The following is a 21,454-nucleotide window of genomic DNA, read 5'->3' as shown; positions in this document are numbered from 1 at the left end:
TCTGGAGATACCGTGGTGAACGTTATGCTGCCTGCAACATCATCCAGCATGACCAGTTTGGTGGAGGATTTGTGTTGGTCTGTGGAGGCATACCCTAGGAGGGTGCAGGACAATTGGTCTGGGGAGGCATATCCCAGGAGGGTGCAGGACAATTGGTCTGGGGAGGCATATCCTAGGAGGGTGCAGGACAATTGGTCTGGGGAGGCATACCCTAGGAGGGTGCAGGACAATTCCCGGCCTCTTGTGGCCAGAGTGTGTAGGCAGTTCCTGGATAACGAAGGCATTGATACCATTGACTCACCCTCACATTCCCCAGACCTGAATCCAGTTGAGAACCTCTGGGAAGTTATGTATCAGTGCATCTGATGCCGCCAAGTAGCGCCACAGACTGTCCAGGAGCTCACTGATGCCCTGATCCAGGTCCGGGAGGAGATTCCCCAGGACACCCCCCACGGCTTTCTCAATCAGGAGCATGCCCAGACGATTTTGGCTGTGCATACAGGCATGTGGAGGCTATAAACACTACTGAGTCACACCTGACATTGTCTGGGCAATGTCAGACAATGCCCACCCCAAAAAAAAACAAGATTTAAGATTCACTGTTATAATCAAACATTGGTTTACCTAATCAAACATTGGTTAGGCTTTTTTCTAAGGATTTTTGAACACTCCTCCTTATAGAACTCCACCAAATGGGTGAGGTTTGTAGGGTGTCTGGCATTTCCTACTTGCTTCAGATCTAGCTGAAGCATCTCAGTTTGATTAAGGTCAGGATTTTGACTTAGCCAATCCAAAACACAAATCTTTGGGTCATTGTCTTGTTGGAAGATCCATTTTTGTCCCATTGTTTGCTCCCTGACTGATGTCTCTAGGTTTTGTTCAAGAATCTCCTGGTAAACCTCAGAATTAATTGTTCCCTTGATGATGTGCAGTCAACCAGGTGGCTCTTGGGGATATTTTGAAGGACGTCCACTTCTAGGCCGAGTTGCGGTCATGTTAAATGGGCTCTATCAGTAAATGATTGCCTCACAGTGGACTGATGGAGCGTAAATATTTTTGAAATGTTTGTGTAGCCTTCCCCTGAGTGCTCTGTTCTAATTACGCTCTTCCTGATGTCCTCTGAGATTCTCCTTTATCTCTGCATGGCGTGTTTTGGATTCACCTAAATGGGTAACACCAAACTGACCAGATTTCCTGTCTCTATTAGAGTCCCACCCAACCTCTTTCCTAAAGATCTCTCCTTTGATGGGTTCATTTGGTACCCAATTGTTTATACAGATGATTCTACTGACCTACTGGATTTAAACAATTCAAACTGAGGTTTACTTATTTTTGGACCTGCACTAATTCCTTTTCTATATTGTTTCTCTACTACATGCAATAGGCTAACATAAAGCTGCTTTGTCAGATAAAAAGGTTCTGATCAAACAAAGATTTCATGGTGAACACTAGAAAAGCTATAATTGCACATATTTTCAAGCCACACTGTATGCTATTGTATTTCCTGGAATAACAAAGTAGACAGTACTGTAGTATGGCGTTCTCTATTTTTCCATCAGAAAACTGCACACAGGATCATTTTCTTTCTTCTTGGTTTTGATCACTTGGGCATAGATGGCAGTTTCAACTTGTCGTTTTGGTTTTTCCACTGAGAAGGAAAGATGGGCTGATTTAGTCAAATGTTGACTACTCAAGGTTAAGTTGGTGCTCTGAAAATGATGTGTCTGTTTAAATGAAAAACCAAACTATTAGAGCTGAGTGTATCTTTATAAATATACATGTAGGTAGCTTAGTGCAATGTGGTTTGAGTTTTTGTGCGATTTTGGATAGACATGTGAGTCATTGCTCATGTTGGTTTCCTCTGTATAAATGCCTGTTGATCTCTTTCTGGTTATGTGCTATGTTCAGGGCTGCCTCAGTATGACAGACAACAGATAAAAATAAGGATAATGTGAAACGACCTTTGTACCATCATGCAATACATGTTAATCTACTGTTTAACTTGTTAGCATTTGTGTACCCACCTGTAGTTTCTAGTGAACTGCATTTTGCCTCCTCTCGTGTAGGATCTATTTGAGAGCTACACAGACAGAAAGTGTATTTTGAACATATAGTGTACATCCAATCCCGCCGGCGACACACAACACTTGATTAAATCTCCTTCGTGTTGGTCTCAGTATTTGCCGTCAGTTGTGGTATTTCAAACAACAACGTTTTAACAGTGGATAGAAAACGCAAATTTGTAAGTCTTACCTTTGTGTAACTGATGGTCTCAGGCCTGTTTTTGAAATAATGTTATTTCATAATAAATTATCATGAATCATGCACTTTTCGGCATCCTTCTTATCAATAATATAATGATACTGTAAGAGACACCATACCTCTCCAATCATCTATCATAGAATAGGCTTCTTCCTCAACATCAAGACAGACCTCAGTACTGAACAAATAAACAAATGTTACTGTTTTACAAAGCTATCGTTGATTAATGCATACTAAAGCTACTTTTAGTGGTAACTTTATTTTATTAAAGATACAGCATACCAATATTTTCTTACCCAAAAATAGGATAAATAATTTAGGCATAATATTTTTTTTTATTGACATACTGTCCATCTAGTATCATTTAGAATTGGCATAATGTAATTTCATTTCAGAAAAACTTACGTTTCATCAACTGTGACAAAAACATACAGCAAATAAACCAAAGACAGAAACATATTAGTTATTACTTAAAGAACTAAAAAGAAAATAAACATTATATAATGCAAAACATTTTGTATATAAATATGAACTGATATAGTGTACCTGGTACAGAAGAGAGTACATTGTAGGTTTGACCCATATCCTGTATCTCACTAGAGAAAGAATAAAAATATGTTAACCACGATTGATTACAAGGATAAATCAAGAAGCATGACCATTTACATATGATGTGCATTCTATACCTTGAGCCATGGTATTTACTTATCACTGTAAGAGAAAGAAGGAAATACTGAAACCACTTTTGTTCACCTGGTTACTTATCTTAACATTATAATTTTAAGGTAGGGATTCAATCACATCCATGTTTGATCAGTGCAATTGTCCATTTGATATTTAAAGACCCTTACTTTGTTTCAGGATCCCCAAGTACCTCCACAGTAAAATCAGGACAGACAGTGACAAAATTAGGAGGACCAAGGCTACTGTGCTGTTAAATCCCAGAATTCCTTCTGCTCCCTCATTCTCTGGTCTCTCTTTGAAGACTGTTGGTGGTGTTGACACTGGTGTTTTACTTGATGCTGCAAGAGAATGTACTAACTAATATGTTGCAGTATTTTCGGGAAGATGTATCTGTTTTTATCACTGCTGCTGTAGTTGATGCTTGAAAATAATTTAGCCTTTATTCAAAGCAGGGCTGTCAAAGGTAATGTTAATTCAAAACATTTAATGCCGCAAAAAATGTTGAGCCTCCCTGCTCAAAATTATTTTGAGCCTCGGAAACATCTATAGTCAATGCTTGACTTAGGCCGAAGCTGTCTGGAGCACAGTACCACCACAAATAAGCACAATAGTAAGCACAAATAGTGCCCTGACACCGACATGGAAAGTGGTCAATTGGAGGACGGTCATTATGAAATGTTGTCTTTGTATTCCCAAAGATGCAACCATCTCTGCTTTCAACAATTCGTCATCCAACCTCCGCAAGCACATAGAGGTAAGGTTAGCTAACTGGTTCGTGCTATTTGGCGAGCTAAATACTTTTATTAAAGCCATCTATTTTTTTTATTGAACTTTTTTGTCATTGAACAAGTACAAGTACAGTAAAACAAAATGCAGTAATATATCCTAATGATAATATAATATTCTAGCTAACTTACAACATATAATAACACTGCAGCTTGTTAGTATATTATCATTAGGATATATTACTGCATTTCGTTGTACTGTACTTGTACTTGTTCAATGACAAAAAAGTCATTGACCTGAACCTATTGGGTTCAGGTCTGGAGACTGGCTAGGCCACTCCAGAACCTTGAGATGCTTCTTACGGAGCCACTCCTTAGTTGCCCTGGATGTGTGTTTCGGATTGTTGTCATGCTGGAAGACCCAGCCACGACCCATCTTCAATGCTCTTACTGAGGGAAGGAGGTTGTTGGCCAAGATCTCGTGGTACATGACCCCATCCATCCTCCCCTCAAAACGGTGTTGTCGTCCTGTCCCCTTTGCAGAAAAGCATCCCCAAAGAATGATGTTTCCACCTCCATGCTTCACGGTTGGGATGGTGTTCTTGGGGTTGTACTCATCCTTCTTCTTCCTCCAAACACGGTGAGTGGAGTTTAGAACAAAAAGTTATATTTTTGTCTTATCAGACCACATGACCTTCTCCCATTCCTCCTCTGGATCATCCAGATGGTCATTGGCAAACTTCAGACGGGCCTGGACATGCGCTGGCTTGAGCAGGGGGACCTTGTGTGCGCTGCACACAAGTGTGTAACAAATGGTTTTCTTTGAGACTCTGGTCCCAGCTCTCTTCAGGTCATTGACCAGGTCCTGCAGTGTAGTTCTGGGCTGATCCCTCAGTTGAAGTGTACCTATGATAAAAATAACAGACATCTACATGCTTTGTAAGTAGGAAAAATCGGCAGTGTACCAAATACATGTTCTCCCCATTGTACTCTGAACAAAGGACATTAGAAAATATGTGATACCCGTTACTGATGGGCCCCACACATCCTATCCATAAATTCTGTCCATACCTTCTGATAGGAGTTGTCCATGTCAATGTCATAGGATCTATGGATAGGCCCATGGGCCATAGGTTGGAACATACCATGCATGGGTATTTTGTAGGATAATCCATTCTTACTGGAGGATAATGGACTGTGTAATGGTTGGCTATGACCACTGACCGCCTCTTATGTGTCCTGGCATAAAAGACTGTATGAACTTCATAATTATTGGCAAACATGTAAAAACTATGGAAGATCAGCATCTTGGACTCAAGCGAATGAGAAACAAAAAAAATTCTCCCCTGACTTTCGGTTGAATTAATTTTGTTCATGGATCAAAAGTGGCCAGGATCCAAAAGCATGGTGCCATGACCGGATAGTTGGAATTTGCACTCTGATGGTGAGTCAAACCATATCTGAAAGAACAAGTCAGTTTAAAGAGCAAGAATATGCTCATCCAGAAGAAGATATTTTTAGTTTTTTTGATGTATCGAAAACATGGGATGAAATTCAAAGAATGCCTTATGAATTATAAAAAAACATGGTTGTGTTATCAGAAATTCAGAAATGTAATGATTAATTCCTCAAAAATGGTCTTGAAAGAAAAAGTAAAATGTGTTTGAGCGTTGTCTGAACAAACAGCTGAACTGAATATGTTTACAAAAAGACTTGAAAAGTTGAAAAAGGGACTGGAAACATTGAAAGTTGGAAAAACATCTAAAAGGTCATTTTAGAAACCAGGAGCGTGTCACTATTGTTGAATCCCTGGCAATTGGCAGAATGAGTGTCGCAAGAAGAAGAAGAACCAAAAGACAGACAGGATGTTCAAATGGTTGGAACACGAGACATTCTGCCCACATGCCGAGCAGTGGCAAGGAAAGATCTCCCATGTATGGGAATCAGGAATCAAAGAGGGAGGATTTCCTAGCAATACCTGGAACTGATGTGAGCTTATATAATCATTGAGTTCTAAATGTATTTTCAAAAATGTAACGTACCTAAACATTGAATAAAGCTGAAACTTATACGAAAATCTGATCATATTAATGACCAGGCTTATCCAATTTAACCCTTTGGCGCGTACGATCACACCAGTGTGATCAATCTAGAGTGGTCCCTGGAGCGTACGATCACACCGGTGTGATTAGAACGTCATGTTTAGAACGCACCATTAGCATACCTAGCTACAAGTAACGTAACAATGGCTGGTAAAACCGCGCTATTATTTACTCACATTTAGCTCAAACAGTGTTTATAACTTTATTTCCTGATTGTAATTGTTTCAAGACCATACTATGATATTAACCAGGTAGAAAGCATTCAAATCGGGACAAGAAGTGTTAGTTACGTACCAACAGACAGCCAACACTAATGCACAAAAACGAATTATATTAGCGACTACTACCGATCAAAACCATTGCAAAAACTTTCTAGAAGTTACGTTCCCCGTTGTATGCATTTTATATAGTTTATTCATTTTCACTGCATTGAATAACTGGTCACGATTTGTTAGCTAGCGGGCAGCTGACGTTTGCTAGCGGTTAGCTGACGTTTTCTAGCTAGCTACAGTAATAAATCAACCAACTTTTGTAGCTCTTAGAATTCGAGTCAACGAGAGAAGTTTGCAATGCAATGCATGTAGTGTTCCTTACCTAGCAAGGTGACTGTTCAAATGCTGGAGTGAGTTCAAATGCTGCAGAGTACCGAAGTCACGTGCAAAAAAACGCTGGGGGGTCGGTAAGGAATATTTGAAACTCACGCGTGAAAAGGTTAATATTCATTTGAAAAGCACTTTGATAGTAAATAATATGTTTTAATAGGAAAGACATTGCCTCTTTTGTTTTGTCATGTTTGATGTAAATCAGTAGGGCCCATAGGCCTTTACAAAGTGTGGGCTTTCCACCAAGTTGGAATATATGTGTGTTTGAACGCTAAAAACCTTTCTTTTCAACCTTTTTAGAAAAGAGTATGGCTCGATGATATTAAGGTCAGGAGACCGTGATGGCCACTCCAGAGCTTTCACCTTTTTCTGCTGTAACCACTGGAGGGTCAACATGGCCTTGTACTTAGGGTCATTGTCGTGCTGGAGCGTCCCATGCACAGCTTTCGTGCAGAAGAATGCAAACTGTCTGCTAGTATTTTCTGATGAAATGCTGCATTCATCTCGCCATCAATTTTCACAAGATTCCCCGTGCCTTTAGAGCTCACACACCCCACAAACGTCATGAGCCACCACCACGCTTCACAGTGGGGATGGTATTCAGTTCACTATAGGTCTTGTGGACCCCTCTTTAAACATAGCACTTATGGTTGTGACCATAAAGCTCTATTTTGGTCTCTTCATTCCAATGATCCGAAACACACAGCCAGGGCAACTAAGGAGTGACCCCGTAAGAAGCATCTCAAGGTCCTGGAGTGGCCTAGCCAGTCTCCAGACCTGAACCCAATAGAATATCTCGGCAGGGAGCTGAAAGTCTGTATTGCCCAGCGATAGCCCTGAAACCTGAAGGATCTGGAGAAGGTCTGTATGCAGGAGTGGGCCAAAATCCCTGGAAACGTATAATCTCTGTAATTGCAAACAAAGGTTTCTGTACCAAATATTAAGTTCTGTTTTTCTGATGTATCAAATACTTATGTCATGCAATAAAATGCAAATTAATTACTTAGAAATCATACAATGTGATTTTCTGGATTTTTGTCATTCACAGTTGAAGAGTACCTATGATAAAAATGACAGACTTCTACATGCTTTGTAAGTGTGAGAACCTGCAAAATCGGCAGTGTATCAAATACTTGTTCTCCCCACTGTATATATTTATCTTGTGTAGTAATGCTCAATACATCTTGTCAATCAAATTAGTAAGTCAGATCTTTGGTTTGGAATGACTGACTGAATTGCAACTAAGCCAGCTGTTTAGTAGCAATTGCTTTCAACAAAAATCTAGCTAGCTAGACTGGGTATGTTGCTGCTAACTAAAGTGTATTACTAAATAAGCCCAATGAACCACTAATACAAATATACTAACAAGCTGCAGTGTTATTATATGTTGTAAGTTAGCTAGAATATTATATTATCATTAGGATATATTACTGCATTTTGTTGTACTGTACTTGTACATGTTCAATTACAAAAAAGTTTGAAAAAAAAGATGGCTTTAATAAAAGTATTTAGCTTGCTAAATAGCACGAGCCAGTTAGCTAACCTTACCTATGTGCTTGCGGAGGTTGGATGACGAATTGTTGAAAGCAGAGATGGTTGCATCTTTGGGAATACAAGGACAACATTTAATAATGACTGTGTTGCCTTATTTTACATTTAAATCGAAACAGTCAACTGTGGCCAGGGGTTGGAATCTTCCTTGTCAACGTCCTCCAATTGACCACTTTCCATGTCGGTGCCTGTCATTTAATTAACTATGTCTGTCATTTAATTAACTATGTTCCTCTGACACTGTACTCTTTTACTCATTTGCGTTACTTGTAACACGTTACTACCCACCCCTGATCACTGATGCAAGACAAACAACACTAAAGATATGGACGACAGGGCGCTTGATTAGAATCTAAACAATCAATGTTTTCATAAATTGTCTGGTACATTGATCTCTTATGTATATATGTTCATTCCTCACAAGGCAGGAAGAGGACTACATATGATCACTACTTTAACATTGGTCATTGATACTTGTTTTTTTGTGAAGTTGCTTAATAGTTATTAGTCTGACAGCTATCCTGATATGTTTAATAGTTAGTATGCTATGAGTTGAAACTCTCACTAGTACATTCATTGGAGTTGAGTGTTTTGTTACTTTCAGGTTATGTTGAGTCGTTAGTCTGATGCTGATGCAAGACTCATGATATGGACAAGGGGGGACTTTGATTGTTTAAGAGGTTTTATTGGGGGAATTAATTAAGCTTTTCATTAAAATGTCATGTTAGGTCTATTTCTGTTGGACACAGGTTAGCCTGATAGTAGCCTGAGACTTGATGTGTATGGTAAAGATCGATCACAATGGTCACTACGACTCCAATGCCATACAGTGCTATGTGTCAGGGCAAGGTGTGTCCATTATGTCTTATTTACATTTCATTTAAGGAATAATAGAGCCTCATACGCCAGATAATCCTTTTAATTATTTGTCTTTATTGTTTTTTTTAACAGAATTGTTTGGACCATTTCAGTTCATTAGGAATTGGATTGTACTTTTATTTTGCTAGTTTTATTAACATGTAATGTGAAGGGAGGACTGCGAGATTACGGGCATTTGAAACTTAACACAAAGTGCTGACTAACTCTGAACAGGACAATAAATAGGACTTGATGCCCACATTCTATCCATTCATTCTATCCATACCTCCTGATAGGAGTTGTCCATGTGACTTTCATAGACTCTATAAATTGGCCCATGGACCATAGGTTGGAAAATACATTACAAGGGTATTTTGTAGGAAAAACCTTTCTTATTGGAGGATAATGGATTGTGTAATGGCTATGACCACGGATTGCCTCTTATGTGTCCTGCCATACAAGACTGTGTTAAAACTTATAATTACTAAAGTACATATGGAACTATGGAAGATCAACATAATGCAAATAAATAAAGTTCTCCCCTGACTCCAGGTTAAATAAATTTTGTCATGGATCAAAAGTGGCCAGAATCCAACACCATGCAGTGATGTCTACTAAAGAATTGTGTCTGTTTTTAATGCAGTAGCGCCTGAGGGCCCAAAGATCATGGCCATCTAATATTGGTTTTCAGCCTTGTCCTTTGTGTATGGAGATAACTCCTGATTCTATGAATCTTTTAATGAAATGATGTACCATAGTTGATGAGATACCCAAACTCTTTGCAATTTTACATGGAGAAATTTTATTCTACATTGTTGCACTATTTGCCTGCGCAGTCTTTCACAGAGTGGTGAACTAATCCCCATCTTCTCATCCTCTCTGGAATGCTCTTTTTATACTCAATCATGTAACTGACCTGTTGCCAATTAAGCTGATTAGTTATTTTCCACCAGGTCTTTTTTTTTTTGCATTACACAACTTTTCCAGTCTTTTGTTGCCCCTGTCCCAAAAATGTTTAAACATTTTGCTGTTATGAAATTCAGAGTGGGCATATATTTTTCAAGAAACAATAACATTTCTCAGTTTCAACATTTAATATGTTGTCTTTGCACTATTTTCTATTGGATATAGGGTTTAAATGATTTACACATCATTGCACTGTGTTTTTCCTTCAATTTTCCACAGCCTCACAACATTTTTGGAAACAGGGTTGTATTTGCATATTCCAGTGTTGAAAAAAAAGACAACTGACTAAAAGGAAACTGACTAAAAGATTTAGTTGAATTATAAGTTATTATCTGCAAGCCATAAGTTGTTTGTACTTGATATACACTCACCTAAAAGATTATTAGGAACACCATACTAATACTGTGTTTGACCCCCTTTCGCCTTCAGAACTGCCTTAATTCTATGTGGCATTGATTCAAAAAGGTGCTGAAAGCATTCTTTAGAAATGTTGGCCCATATTGATGGGATAGCATCTTGCAGTTGTTGGAGAATTGTGGGATGCACATCCAGGGCACGAAGCTCCCATTCCACCACATCCCAAAGATGCTCTATTGGGTTGAGATCTGGTGACTGTGGGGGCAATTTCAGTACAGTGAACTCATTGTCATGTTCAAGAAACCAATTAGAAATGATTCAAGCTTTGTGACATGGTGCATTATCCTGCTGGAAGTAGCCATCAGAGGATGGGTAAATGGTGGTCATAAAGGGATGGACATGGTCAGAAACAATGCTCAGGTAGGCCGTGGCATTTAAACAATGCCCAATTGGCACTAAGGGGCCTAAAGTGTGCCAAGAAAACATACCTCGGTTGTAACGAGTGGTTATTTCAGTCAAAGTTGCTCTTCAATCAGCTTGAATCAGTCGGCCCATTCTCCTCTGACCTCTAGCATCAACAAGGCATTTTCGCCCACAGGACTGCCGCATACTGGAGGTTTTTCCCTTTTCACACCATTCTTTGTAAACCCTAGAAATGGTTGTGCATGAAAATCCCAGTAACTGAGCAGATTGTGAAATACTCAGACCGGCCCGTCTGGCACCAACAACCATGCCACGCTCAAAATTGCTTAAATCACCTTTCTTTCCCATTCTGACATTCAGTTTGGAGTTCAGGAGATTGTCTTGACCAGGACCACACCCCTAACTGCATTTAAGCAACCGCCATGTGATTGGTTGATTAGATAATTGCATTAATGAGAAATTTAACAGGTGTTCCTAATACTCCTTTAAGTGAGTGTATTTGTTTGTAAAACAGTAGAAGTCAAGGATATTTTAATTAAAAATGCATTGTTTTCAAAATACATAAAGCGGATTCAATTAGTTTCTCCACTATTCCATATACATAGAATGAGTACATAATTTTATGCAGTGATGGTTAATGTGTTTACTACACTAGCCTAACATTTAAACAGTAGTCTAACAATTACTGTCTAAAAGTAGACACTAAATGGGACTGCAAGTAGACACGAAACAGCATATAAGTGCCTTGACCCCAAAGTGTAGTGGACCAACCTGGACAAAGACTGCTCCTGCACTTATTCAATCCAAGTCAAGCACTGTCCATAGCGTACAAATGTGAATGATGATTCACATTTCTTTGTTATTGCTTGACAGAACTAATACAGAGCAATATACAGAAGACTATAAACTGTACTGTAACAATATACAGTGTAGCAATCCATATATCTAAGCATTAAAACATACACTATACACAATATTGACATGATCTTACCTTCCACGTCTTCATCTCCGTTGATCCGTAAGACCAGATAATCCCCTGTTGACTTCACTTGGCTGATTGGGTGTTTACATATGCTGTACACACAGCTGTACTTGCCTGATTGTTTTTTTTTAACTTCTTTCAACAAGAAAACAGATTCAGCATCTTTCGTTATTGGTGCCATTTGTATCCCAACTCCATCCTTACAAAGGTAAAAATGAACCATGTCCCTGCTTATTGTGATGTCATTAATATGAAACTTGAAATGTATTGTGGTCCCTTCAGTCACATTAGATGGTCCAAAGAGCTTTGCGTGGTAGATCTCTGCATATAACAAAATACGCAATGTGAGTAACGGGCAACAAGTTTCAGTTGATTTCTATGTATTGTCATAGCCTAATTTTGACACAACACTTCATAGTTTGTTTATTCATATAAATAGCTATAAATGTATGTGGTATTTGACCATACAACATTGATTTACTGTTTAATGGCTATTGCAGTGCCTTGCAAAATATTCACAATTTACAGGTTTTATATTTCACTTGAAATAGTAGACCATTTTTGTGTTGATCGGTGGCCAAATCTCCTAATTTAATCAAATTTTCTTTCAAGTTGGAACACAATAAAATGTGTAAAAGGGATGCAAATACTTTTGAAAGGCTTTTAATTATGGAATCTGAAAAATTACTCAGACCCAGCCAAGACAAGCTTTCATTAAGGGGTCATGGTAAGTTCACCGTTAAATAAAAACAAAGCATTCAAGATGCAGTTTACCTATATATATTTTTTTAAATAGAGCTTCAAATGTATTGCAGGTGTTGATATAAGGTCATCTTTTTTCTGCTTAGTTGCCTCGATTACCTAAAACTTTATTTATTCATCAGTCATTACAATTTTTTTAATATGTATACTTTACCTGTATCTTTGCATATGTTTTGACATTCAACAAGGATGTATTTTGCTGCTGCATGGAAAACTATTTTAGTAAAAGAATAATGTTTAGAAAAATGAAAGAAAATTCTTTTTATATTTGGTTTCATTTGAAAAGGATGAAATACTCACATATTCCAAGCCATATAAGCCCTAATGCTGCCATGATATGTTGGTTGAAACTTTAGTGGTATGAATTTATGGTGTCAAAGTGCTCCAAAGCACGGGTTCAAGAAACTGCAAGACAGTGGGACTTTTGCTCCTCCTTCTCCTGGTTAGAGTGAAGATACATTCCTATAGGACTTGAAAAATTATCACATTATTGTTTACAGTGCAGTCAGTAAGTATTTGGATAGTGACACAAGTAATGGACAGTGAACAAAGTTAGCCTCAAACACAGGATGCTCTAAAAAATACAAAAAAGCAACTGCAGTTCTGGGAATATGTATTGTAAACAGATGAGACCAATATTAACATGACCAGAGTGCAACCCAATAAAGTATTAATTATACAGAAAAGATCATACCTAAGTTGATGCTGAAAATCCATTTTTTGGTGTCAAAAGCATGAGATCGACTTCTATCAATATGTTACATACTTGTAAGTAGCTAGAAACAAATGTATACTGTGAGTCACAATTTTATCATGCAGGTAACACTTTACTTAACGTGTAGTGTCATTACATGGCCATAACTCTGTCATAACATGCTATGCCAGTTGACATAACATGACAAATCCTGTCATAACATGGTCACAACACTGTAATGGCACATATTTTGACATATTAAGACATATTGCGTTAATTTATGACTGGTTATTAAACACAAAACATAAACAATTATTTAACACATTTTTATAAACAGTATTGTAATATTACATATCATTAGAAAAGCTATGTATTAATATAATTATGCATGAACTGATGTCAGATATTTAGCTTACCAATGCTTGTTTCTGATGAGTGGGATGCCAGCAGAGGTAGATTTCAAGAACAGGAAATGACATCCACTTTGTGAACTACGACCAAAGTAAGAATATATCAGATTCAACTTTAGTACAGTACAACAAAATGCAGTTTGTGTCTTGTTGTGTCAATGTTGTGTTCTAAATAAGGAGTCAGTGATTGTAGCTTTACTCACAAATTGGTCACGTTACTAAATGAACCAATCAACCCTACATCAGGCATAACTAAACTATTACAGCCCAACTGAACTGTGCGGTGCTGTATCTATTACACTGTAATAGATACAGCACTTGTGAGGACGTAGCTAAGGCATCATGCCTTCAGCCTTCAGCATTGGGGCCTCACGTGGCTGTGCCAGAGCAAAGCTTTCCACTCGTTGATGGTGGATGTAGCCACTGGTGTGTCCTGCCATTGTTAGAACCTTTTTAAGCGGTTAGCATGCCACTAAGAGTTATCAGAGAGACAGAATGTGGCTGAGCCAAGTTGGTGGCTGACTTGGAGGGGTGATGACCAAAATGATGACCAACTACAATGACCTCTGGCCATTTCAAGTGTAGGTCATAAGCCACCACCAGGAAATGTTGGTGACGGGCAACCCCATGGATCTCCCCGCAAATGTCCAGTTGCAATGCTCGGTAGGCCATGCGAGGGGCTGCTTGGGCAGAGGGGCCTTATGACCAGTTTTGCCACTCACCAAGCAGGCTACGCAATCCTTGATGAATGCTTTGATTTCTCTGTCAATTCCAGGCCACCACACTAGGTCTCTGCATCTCTGTTTCAGCTTTACGATGCCCAAATGGCCATCATGCGCCATCGACAAGACACGTGTACGAAGGGTACTTGGTAACACTGTGCAAAGCCCACACGCCAACACAAGACTCATTCCAGCAGGAGAGCTCATCCTTGACTCTGGAGAAGGCAGACAATTCCTCAGACACTTCACGCGGCCAGCCGTTCCTGATGTAAGTGCATAGCTGGGAAATGACTGGATCCTGTTCCAAAGCCGCCTTCAGCTCAGGGAGAGCTGTGTTTAGAAAAGAGGCCAACATAAGACACACACAGGCTAGCTAAGACCAATGTGGATAAACAAAGACAACACAGTCACGGAATTGTAACATGTGCAGGCTTAGCTAGTCTAGCTAAATTTACTGCCAAGAGTAACCTTATCCACATGATGTGGAGCGTGAAACAGTCGGGCCGCTGGTGGAAAGCCGCCTGAGATGCAAATTAGCTTGTGCAAATGGAGATCAGGAGAAAAGCGGCAAAACCTGCTGGCTGTATGACATTATAGCCTCCTGCTGCCTGCCAGCAGCAAAACGCCGGTGGGCCGCCATCGATTGCTCACTGGGTGGTACTTACACTGTAAGTGTCGTTGCTACCGTTAAGAACTAGTTAATGATGATGGACTTACTAGGAACTTACATGGTAAGTAAGGGTGAAGTTCAAAAGGTATAGGAAAGAATAAGCTACAACAGGATGACGGTGTGAAGGTATGTTATGGTGTAAACAAATGATAATTTACCACATTTACTTTTTTTTTATCAGGTGTTACTACGAAAGAGACCAGTTTTAATGGGTATTTCCACCACAAGCTAATGGATCTTATTTGTATCTACATTTGGAAACAGCATAACATTTAAGAAATGTGCATAGTGAGCCAGGCACCTTTGGTTATCCAAATTAAAGTATGCTTTCTAATGTTACAGTTTAATTGTCTTCAGCAACATTAAAATATGACAAACTCTTATTTGTTAAGCCTATTCCTTTAATTTGTCAGCTTCTTGCTTTCAAGGCGACAAAATAATAACCTACAAACCCGATTCCAAAAGAGTAAAAAAGGAATGGAATAATTTACAAATCTCATAAACGTATATTTAATTCACAATAGAATATAGATAACATATCAAATGTTGAAAGTGAGACATTTTGTAACGTCATGACAAATATTGGCAAATTTTGGATTTCATGAGAGCTACACATTCCAAAAAAGTTGGGACAGGTAGCAATAAGAGGCCGGAAAAGTTAAATGTACAGATAAGGAACAGCTGGAGGACCAATTTGCAACTTATTATCTCAATTGGCAACATGATTGGGTATAAAAAGAGCCTCTCAGAGTGGCAGTGTCTCTCAGAAGTCAAGATGGGCAGAGGATCACCAATTCCCCCAATGCTGCGGCGAGAAATAGTGGAGCAATATCAGAAAGGAGTTTCTCAGAGAAAAATTGCAAAGAGTTTGAAGTTATCATCATCTACAGTGCATAATATCATCCAAAGATTCAGAGAATCTGGAACAATCTCAGTGCGTAAGGGTCAAGGCTGGAAAACCATACTGGATGCATCATTTAAAATGGACTGTGGCAAAGTGGAAAAGTGTTCTGTGGTCAGACAAATCAAAATTTGAAGTTCAGTTTGGAAAACTGGGAAGCCATGTCATCCGGACTAAAGAGGACAAGGACAACCCAAGTTGTTATCAGCGCTCAGTTCAGAAGCCTGCATCTCTGATGGTATGGGGTTGCATGAGTGCTTGTGGCATGGGCAGCCTACACATCTGGAAAGGCACCATCAATGCTGACAGTTATATCCAAGTTCTAGAACACCATATGCTCCCATCCAGACGTCGTCTCTTTAGGGAAGACCTTGCATTTTCCAACATGACAATGCCAGACCACATACTGCATCAATTACAATGTCATGGCTGCATAGAAGAAGGATCCGGGTACTGAAATGGCCAGCCTGCAGTCCAGATCTTTCACCCATAGAAAACATTTGGCGCATCATAAAGAGGAAGGTGCGACAAAGAAGACCTAAGACAGTTGAGCAACTAGAAGCCTGTCTTAGACAAGAATGGGACAACATTCCTATTCATAAACTTGAGCAACTTGTCTCCTCAGTCCTCAAACGTTTGCAGTCTGTTATAAAAAGAAGAGGGGATGCCACACAGTGGTCAACATGGGCTTGTCCCAACTTTTTTGAGATGTGTTGATGCCTTGACATTTTAAATCAACTTATTTTTCCCTTAAAGTGATACATTTTCTCAGTTTAAACATTTGATATGTCATCTATGTTGTATTTTGAATAAAATATTGAAATTTGAAACTTCCACATCATTGCATTCTGTTTTTATTCACAATTGTACAGTGTCCCAACAATTTTTGGAATCGGGTTTGTACATCCAGCATATTGGAGAAAAGTACTTCATGTGGGTGCCTATATGAGGAGAAACATTGGGGGCTGTAGGACATCGAACAGATAAGTGCTTTCTGTGGCTTGATTCGTAACACACATCCATAATCCATTCATACATTTATGATTGATGTCAATGCGGCTTTTGATTTGGCAAGAACCGATTACCCAAAGCGTGTGTTGGCGGTGAAAATTTGCGCTTCATCTTCATCTTTCTCTTATATCCTTAATTGCAAGCAAACTTGCAAGAAAATAATTAGTGCAGTCACATTTAAATGGTAAATTCATAAGCACGAATAAGAATGAGAATTATACACTTTCAAAATTGCTTTTTATATCACCTGTCAGGCTGAAGGTAATCAGTCCAAAACAAACAGGCTACTGGACAACTTCTTTCCACAGGCTGTAAGGCTGCTCAACTCGGGAACCTCTCTTCCCTTCCATTCATAGCCCATGCACACCTGTCACTTTTACATTGCTCTACGATTGTATAGTTACATAGTTATTATTATTGATGCATGTTTTTGTACAGTTTTGATTATTATTATTCTTATTCTTATTATTTTTTTATTAATTACTGTTACTTTGCAACTTTTAACTGCACTGTCGGGAGTAGGAAAACAAAGCATTTGATTGCCGTAACTTGTTATTGCAAATGACAAATAAACATTTGAGCTTTGAACCTAAGTAGTTTTGGAGTAGTGTCGTTCTTCATTCATATAAGTATATGTAACACCTATATTGTTCCTAAATAACTACCCATTCTTACCACATACTTACATTCTTGTTACAACGTAGTTACGTGGGAACTACAAACCTGGTCTCAGGAACCTACATAGACTATTTTACGAAAATCCAAGGCACCCGATTTCATATGATATGTGACGTTACGGTAGGTTACATTACAATGCACCACCAAAACGTATGATACATTACGAAATTATTCATACGTAACATATCTTACGAACGCGATTAAAATGTATCAAATGTTACGAGCTCTATTAAAACATAAAATGGAATACGAACGCCAGACAAACGTATGATATTTTAAGAACGCTTTGAAAGACGATTTTTTTTGACAAACCGCTAGATCTACGAAATCTACGAAATCCCCTGACTTAAATTTACATAGTTTACATCATCATTCTGAGACCAGGTTGCAACTACCCTGTAAGTAACAGGCTGCAATTTGAAGGGTTACCAAAAATACAATCCAAAATGCATAACGTTGTAAGCAGACAGCCTTCAAACATAAATTCATGTGTCCAGATCCAGTAGACTAGAGAAGTCCTAAACAAAGTAGTTTATTTATACACTCACCTAAAGGATTATTAGGAACACCACACTAATACTGTGTTTGACCCCCTTTTGCCTTCAGAACTGCCTTAATTCTACGTGGCATTGATTCAACAAGGTGCTGAAAGCATTCTTTAGAAATGTTGGCCCATATTGATAGGATAGCATCTTGCATTTGATGGAGATTTGTGGGATGCACATCCAGGGCACGAAGCTCCCGTTCCACCACATCCCAAAGATGCTCTATTGGGTTGAGATCTGGTGACTGTGGGGGCCGTTTCAGTACAGTGAACTCATTGTCATGTTCAAGAAACCAATTAGAAATGAATTCGAGCTTTGGGACATGGTGCACTATCCTGCTGGAAGTAGCCATCAGAGGATGGGTACATGGTGGTCATAAAGGGATGGACATGGTCAGAAACAATGCTCAGGTAGGCCGTGGCATTTATACAATGCCCAATTGGCACTAAGAGGCCTAAAGTGTGCCAAGAAAACATCCCCCACACCATTACACCACCACCACCAGCCTGCACAGTGGTAACAAGGCATGATGGATCCATGTTCTCATTCTGTTTACGCCAAATTCTGACTCTACCATCTGAATGTCTCAACAGAAATCGAGACTCATCAGACCAGGCAACATTCTTCCAGTCTTCAACTGTCCAATTTTGGTGAGCTTGTGCAAATTGTAGCCTATTTTTCCTATTTGTAGTGGAGATGAGTGGTACCCGGTGGGGTCTTCTGCTGGTGTAGCCCATCCGCCTCAAGGTTGTGCGTGTTGTGGCTTCACAAATGCTTATGCTGTATACCTCGGTTGTAACAAGTGGTTATTTCAGTCAAAGTTGCTCTTCTATCAGCTTGAATCAGTCGGCCCATTCTCCTCTGACCTCTAGCATCAACAAGGCATTTTCGCCCACAGAACTGGCGCATACTGGATGTTTTTCCCTTTTCACACCATTCTTTGTAAACCCTATAAATGGTTGTGCATGAAAATACCAGTACCTGAGCAGATTGTGAAATACTCAGACCGGCCTGTCTGGCACCAACAACCATGCCATGCTCAAAATTGCTTAAATCACCTTTCTTTCCCATTCTGACATTCAGTTTGGAATTCAGGAGATTGTCTTGACCAGGACCACACCCCTAAATGCATTGAAGCAACTGCCATGTGATTGGTTGATTAGATAATGGCATTAATGAGAAATTGAATAAGTGTTCCTAATAATCCTTTAGGTGAGTGTATACCACAATTCATACCTAGAAGTAATTAAATCTGCTTTACAAAGAAAACAAGAAATATAAATGTACAATAGAATAAAAACAACTGACAGGGCACGTAGCCTTCTTAGATGTGTCAACCAAAAAGGCCATGCAGTAGTCCAGACTGGATGAGATGAAAGCATTAATGAGTCACTTAGCAGCTGTTTGTTCCTGCATTGGACGTAATCTAGCAATGTTCTGTCAATAAAAACGTTTTGACATTACTCACATTTTGATATACCCCTCCAAGAAGAGCTGACTGATGTCAATTGTCTTATCCAGTTGGATAACCTGATTACAAAGTTTACAACATTTATAACAAAACTTATAACAAAACAAATCTCCCTTCAAAAAAGTAACATTAGTATTTTAATATAAAGTGGATATAAAAAGTCTACACACTGCTATTAAAATGCCAGGTTCTTGTGATGTAAAAGCTTGAGACAAAGATAAATCATGTCCGAATTTTTCCACCTGTAATGTGACCTATAATGTGAAAAATGTAATTGATAAAACAAACTGAAATCTTTGAGGGAAAAACCAAACAAAAAATTCACAAACCTGGTTGCATAAGTGTGCACACCCTTAAACTAATACTTTGTTGAAGCATCTTTTGATTTTATTACAGCACTCAGTCTTTTGGGTAGGAGGCTATTAGCATGGCAATATTTGCCCACTCCTCTTTGCAACAGCACTTCAAATTTGTCAGATTGCGAGGACATCTCCTGTGCAAAGCACTCTTCAGATCACCCCACAGATGTTCAATTGGATTCAAGTCTGGGCTTTGGCTGGGCCATTCCAAAACATTAATCTTCTTCTGTTGAAGCCATGCTTTTGTGGATTTGGATGTGTGCTTTTGGACATTGTCATGCTGAAAGGTGAAATCCCTCTTCATCTTCAGCTTTCTAACGGACACCTGAAGGTTTTGTGCCAAAATTGCCTAGTATTTGGAAGTGTTCCTAATTCCCTCCACCCTGATTAAGGCCCCGGCTCCAGCTGAAGAAACCCCCCCACCCCAAAGCATGTGTCACGGCTTTGGTTGAAGGAGCAAGGAGGAACAGGAGAAGGCGTGGCGAAAGGAGATTTAATATAGTTCAACCGAACAATAAACAGAAACGAGCGTTTACAAAGCGTTACACAGCTCTGACATAAAGTAGAGAACAATCACACACAAAGACAGGGGGAGCAGAGGGAACATATATACCGGGGGAAACAGCGATGATGATGAACAGGTGCACTAAACGAGACACAGGTGAAATGTATGATGAGACGGTGGTGTCAGAAAGCCGGTGACGTCGACTGCAGGGGGAGGTGAACCAGCAGAGGTCGCAGTTGTCACAGCATGATGCTGCCACCACCATGCATCACTTTGGGTATGGTGTTCTTTGGGTGATGTGCATTGTTGTTCTTGCGCCAAACATACCTTTTGGAATTATGGCCAAAAAGTTCAACCTTTGTTTCATCCGACCATAACACATTTTCCCACATGCTTTTTTGGGGACTTGATGTTTGTTTTTGCAAACTTCAGCCGGGCTTGGATGTTTTTCTTTGTAAGAAAAGGCTTCCGTCTTGCCACCCTACCCCATAGCCCATTCATATGAAGAATATGGGAGATTGTTGTCACATGTAGCACACAGCTAGTACTTGCCAGAAATTCCTGCAGTTCCTTGAATGTTGCTGTAGGCCTCTTGGAAGCCTCCCAGACCAGTTTTCTTCTCATCTTTTCATCAATTTTGGTAATGTCTCTGTTGTGACATATTTTTTCAGTTTGGTGATGACTGTCTTCACTGTGTTCAATGGTATATCTAATGCTTTGGAAATTATTTTTTACCCTCCTCCTGACTGATAGCTTTCAACAATGAGATCCCTCTGATGCTTTGGAAGCTCTCTGCGGACCATGGCTTTTGCAACTATGAAAATGTCAGGAAAATCTACTAGAACAGCTGAACTTTATTTGTGATTAATCAGTCACTTTAAATTATGGCAGGTGTGTAATGACTTCTATTTAACATGAGTCTGAATGTGATTGGTTAATTCTGAACACAGCCACATCCCTAGTTGTAAGAGGGTGTGCACACCTATGCAACCAGGTTATTGTAAAGTTTTCATTTTTCCCCCTCAAAGATTTCAATTTGTTTTTCAATTGGATTGTTCACATTATAGGTCACATTAAAAGTGGACAAAGTTCTGACATGATTTGTCTTTGTTTCATTGCTTTACATCACAAAAACCTGGCATTTTAACAGCGGTGTGTAGACTTTTTATATCCACTGTATAATGAAAAAGTATTTTTTACATTTTCTTTGAAAA

At 39.1% G+C, this 21,454-nt stretch overlaps 1 protein-coding gene across 1 annotated transcript; it reads right to left on the bottom strand.

The window, feature by feature from the left end:
- Nucleotides 1-374: 374 nt before the first annotated feature.
- LOC117592952 lies at nt 375-12,472 on the bottom strand. Its single transcript, XM_034287533.1, has 10 exons — nt 12,429-12,472; nt 11,522-11,833; nt 3,114-3,284; nt 2,949-2,973; nt 2,809-2,858; nt 2,668-2,677; nt 2,382-2,440; nt 2,254-2,278; nt 2,025-2,080; nt 375-1,648 (listed from the first exon to the last, which is right to left on the bottom strand). The coding sequence occupies exons 2-10, from the start codon at nt 11,733-11,735 to the stop codon at nt 1,545-1,547; spliced, it is 714 nt and encodes a 237-aa protein (XP_034143424.1). The 5' UTR covers nt 11,736-11,833; nt 12,429-12,472; the 3' UTR covers nt 375-1,544.
- Between the last annotated feature and the right edge of the window lie 8,982 nt (nt 12,473-21,454).

The sequence above is a fragment of the Esox lucius genome, chromosome 2, assembly GCF_011004845.1.
Source record: "Esox lucius isolate fEsoLuc1 chromosome 2, fEsoLuc1.pri, whole genome shotgun sequence".
Classification (NCBI taxonomy): domain Eukaryota; kingdom Metazoa; phylum Chordata; class Actinopteri; order Esociformes; family Esocidae; genus Esox; species Esox lucius.
This window is presented reverse-complemented; position numbering and strand designations above follow the sequence as displayed.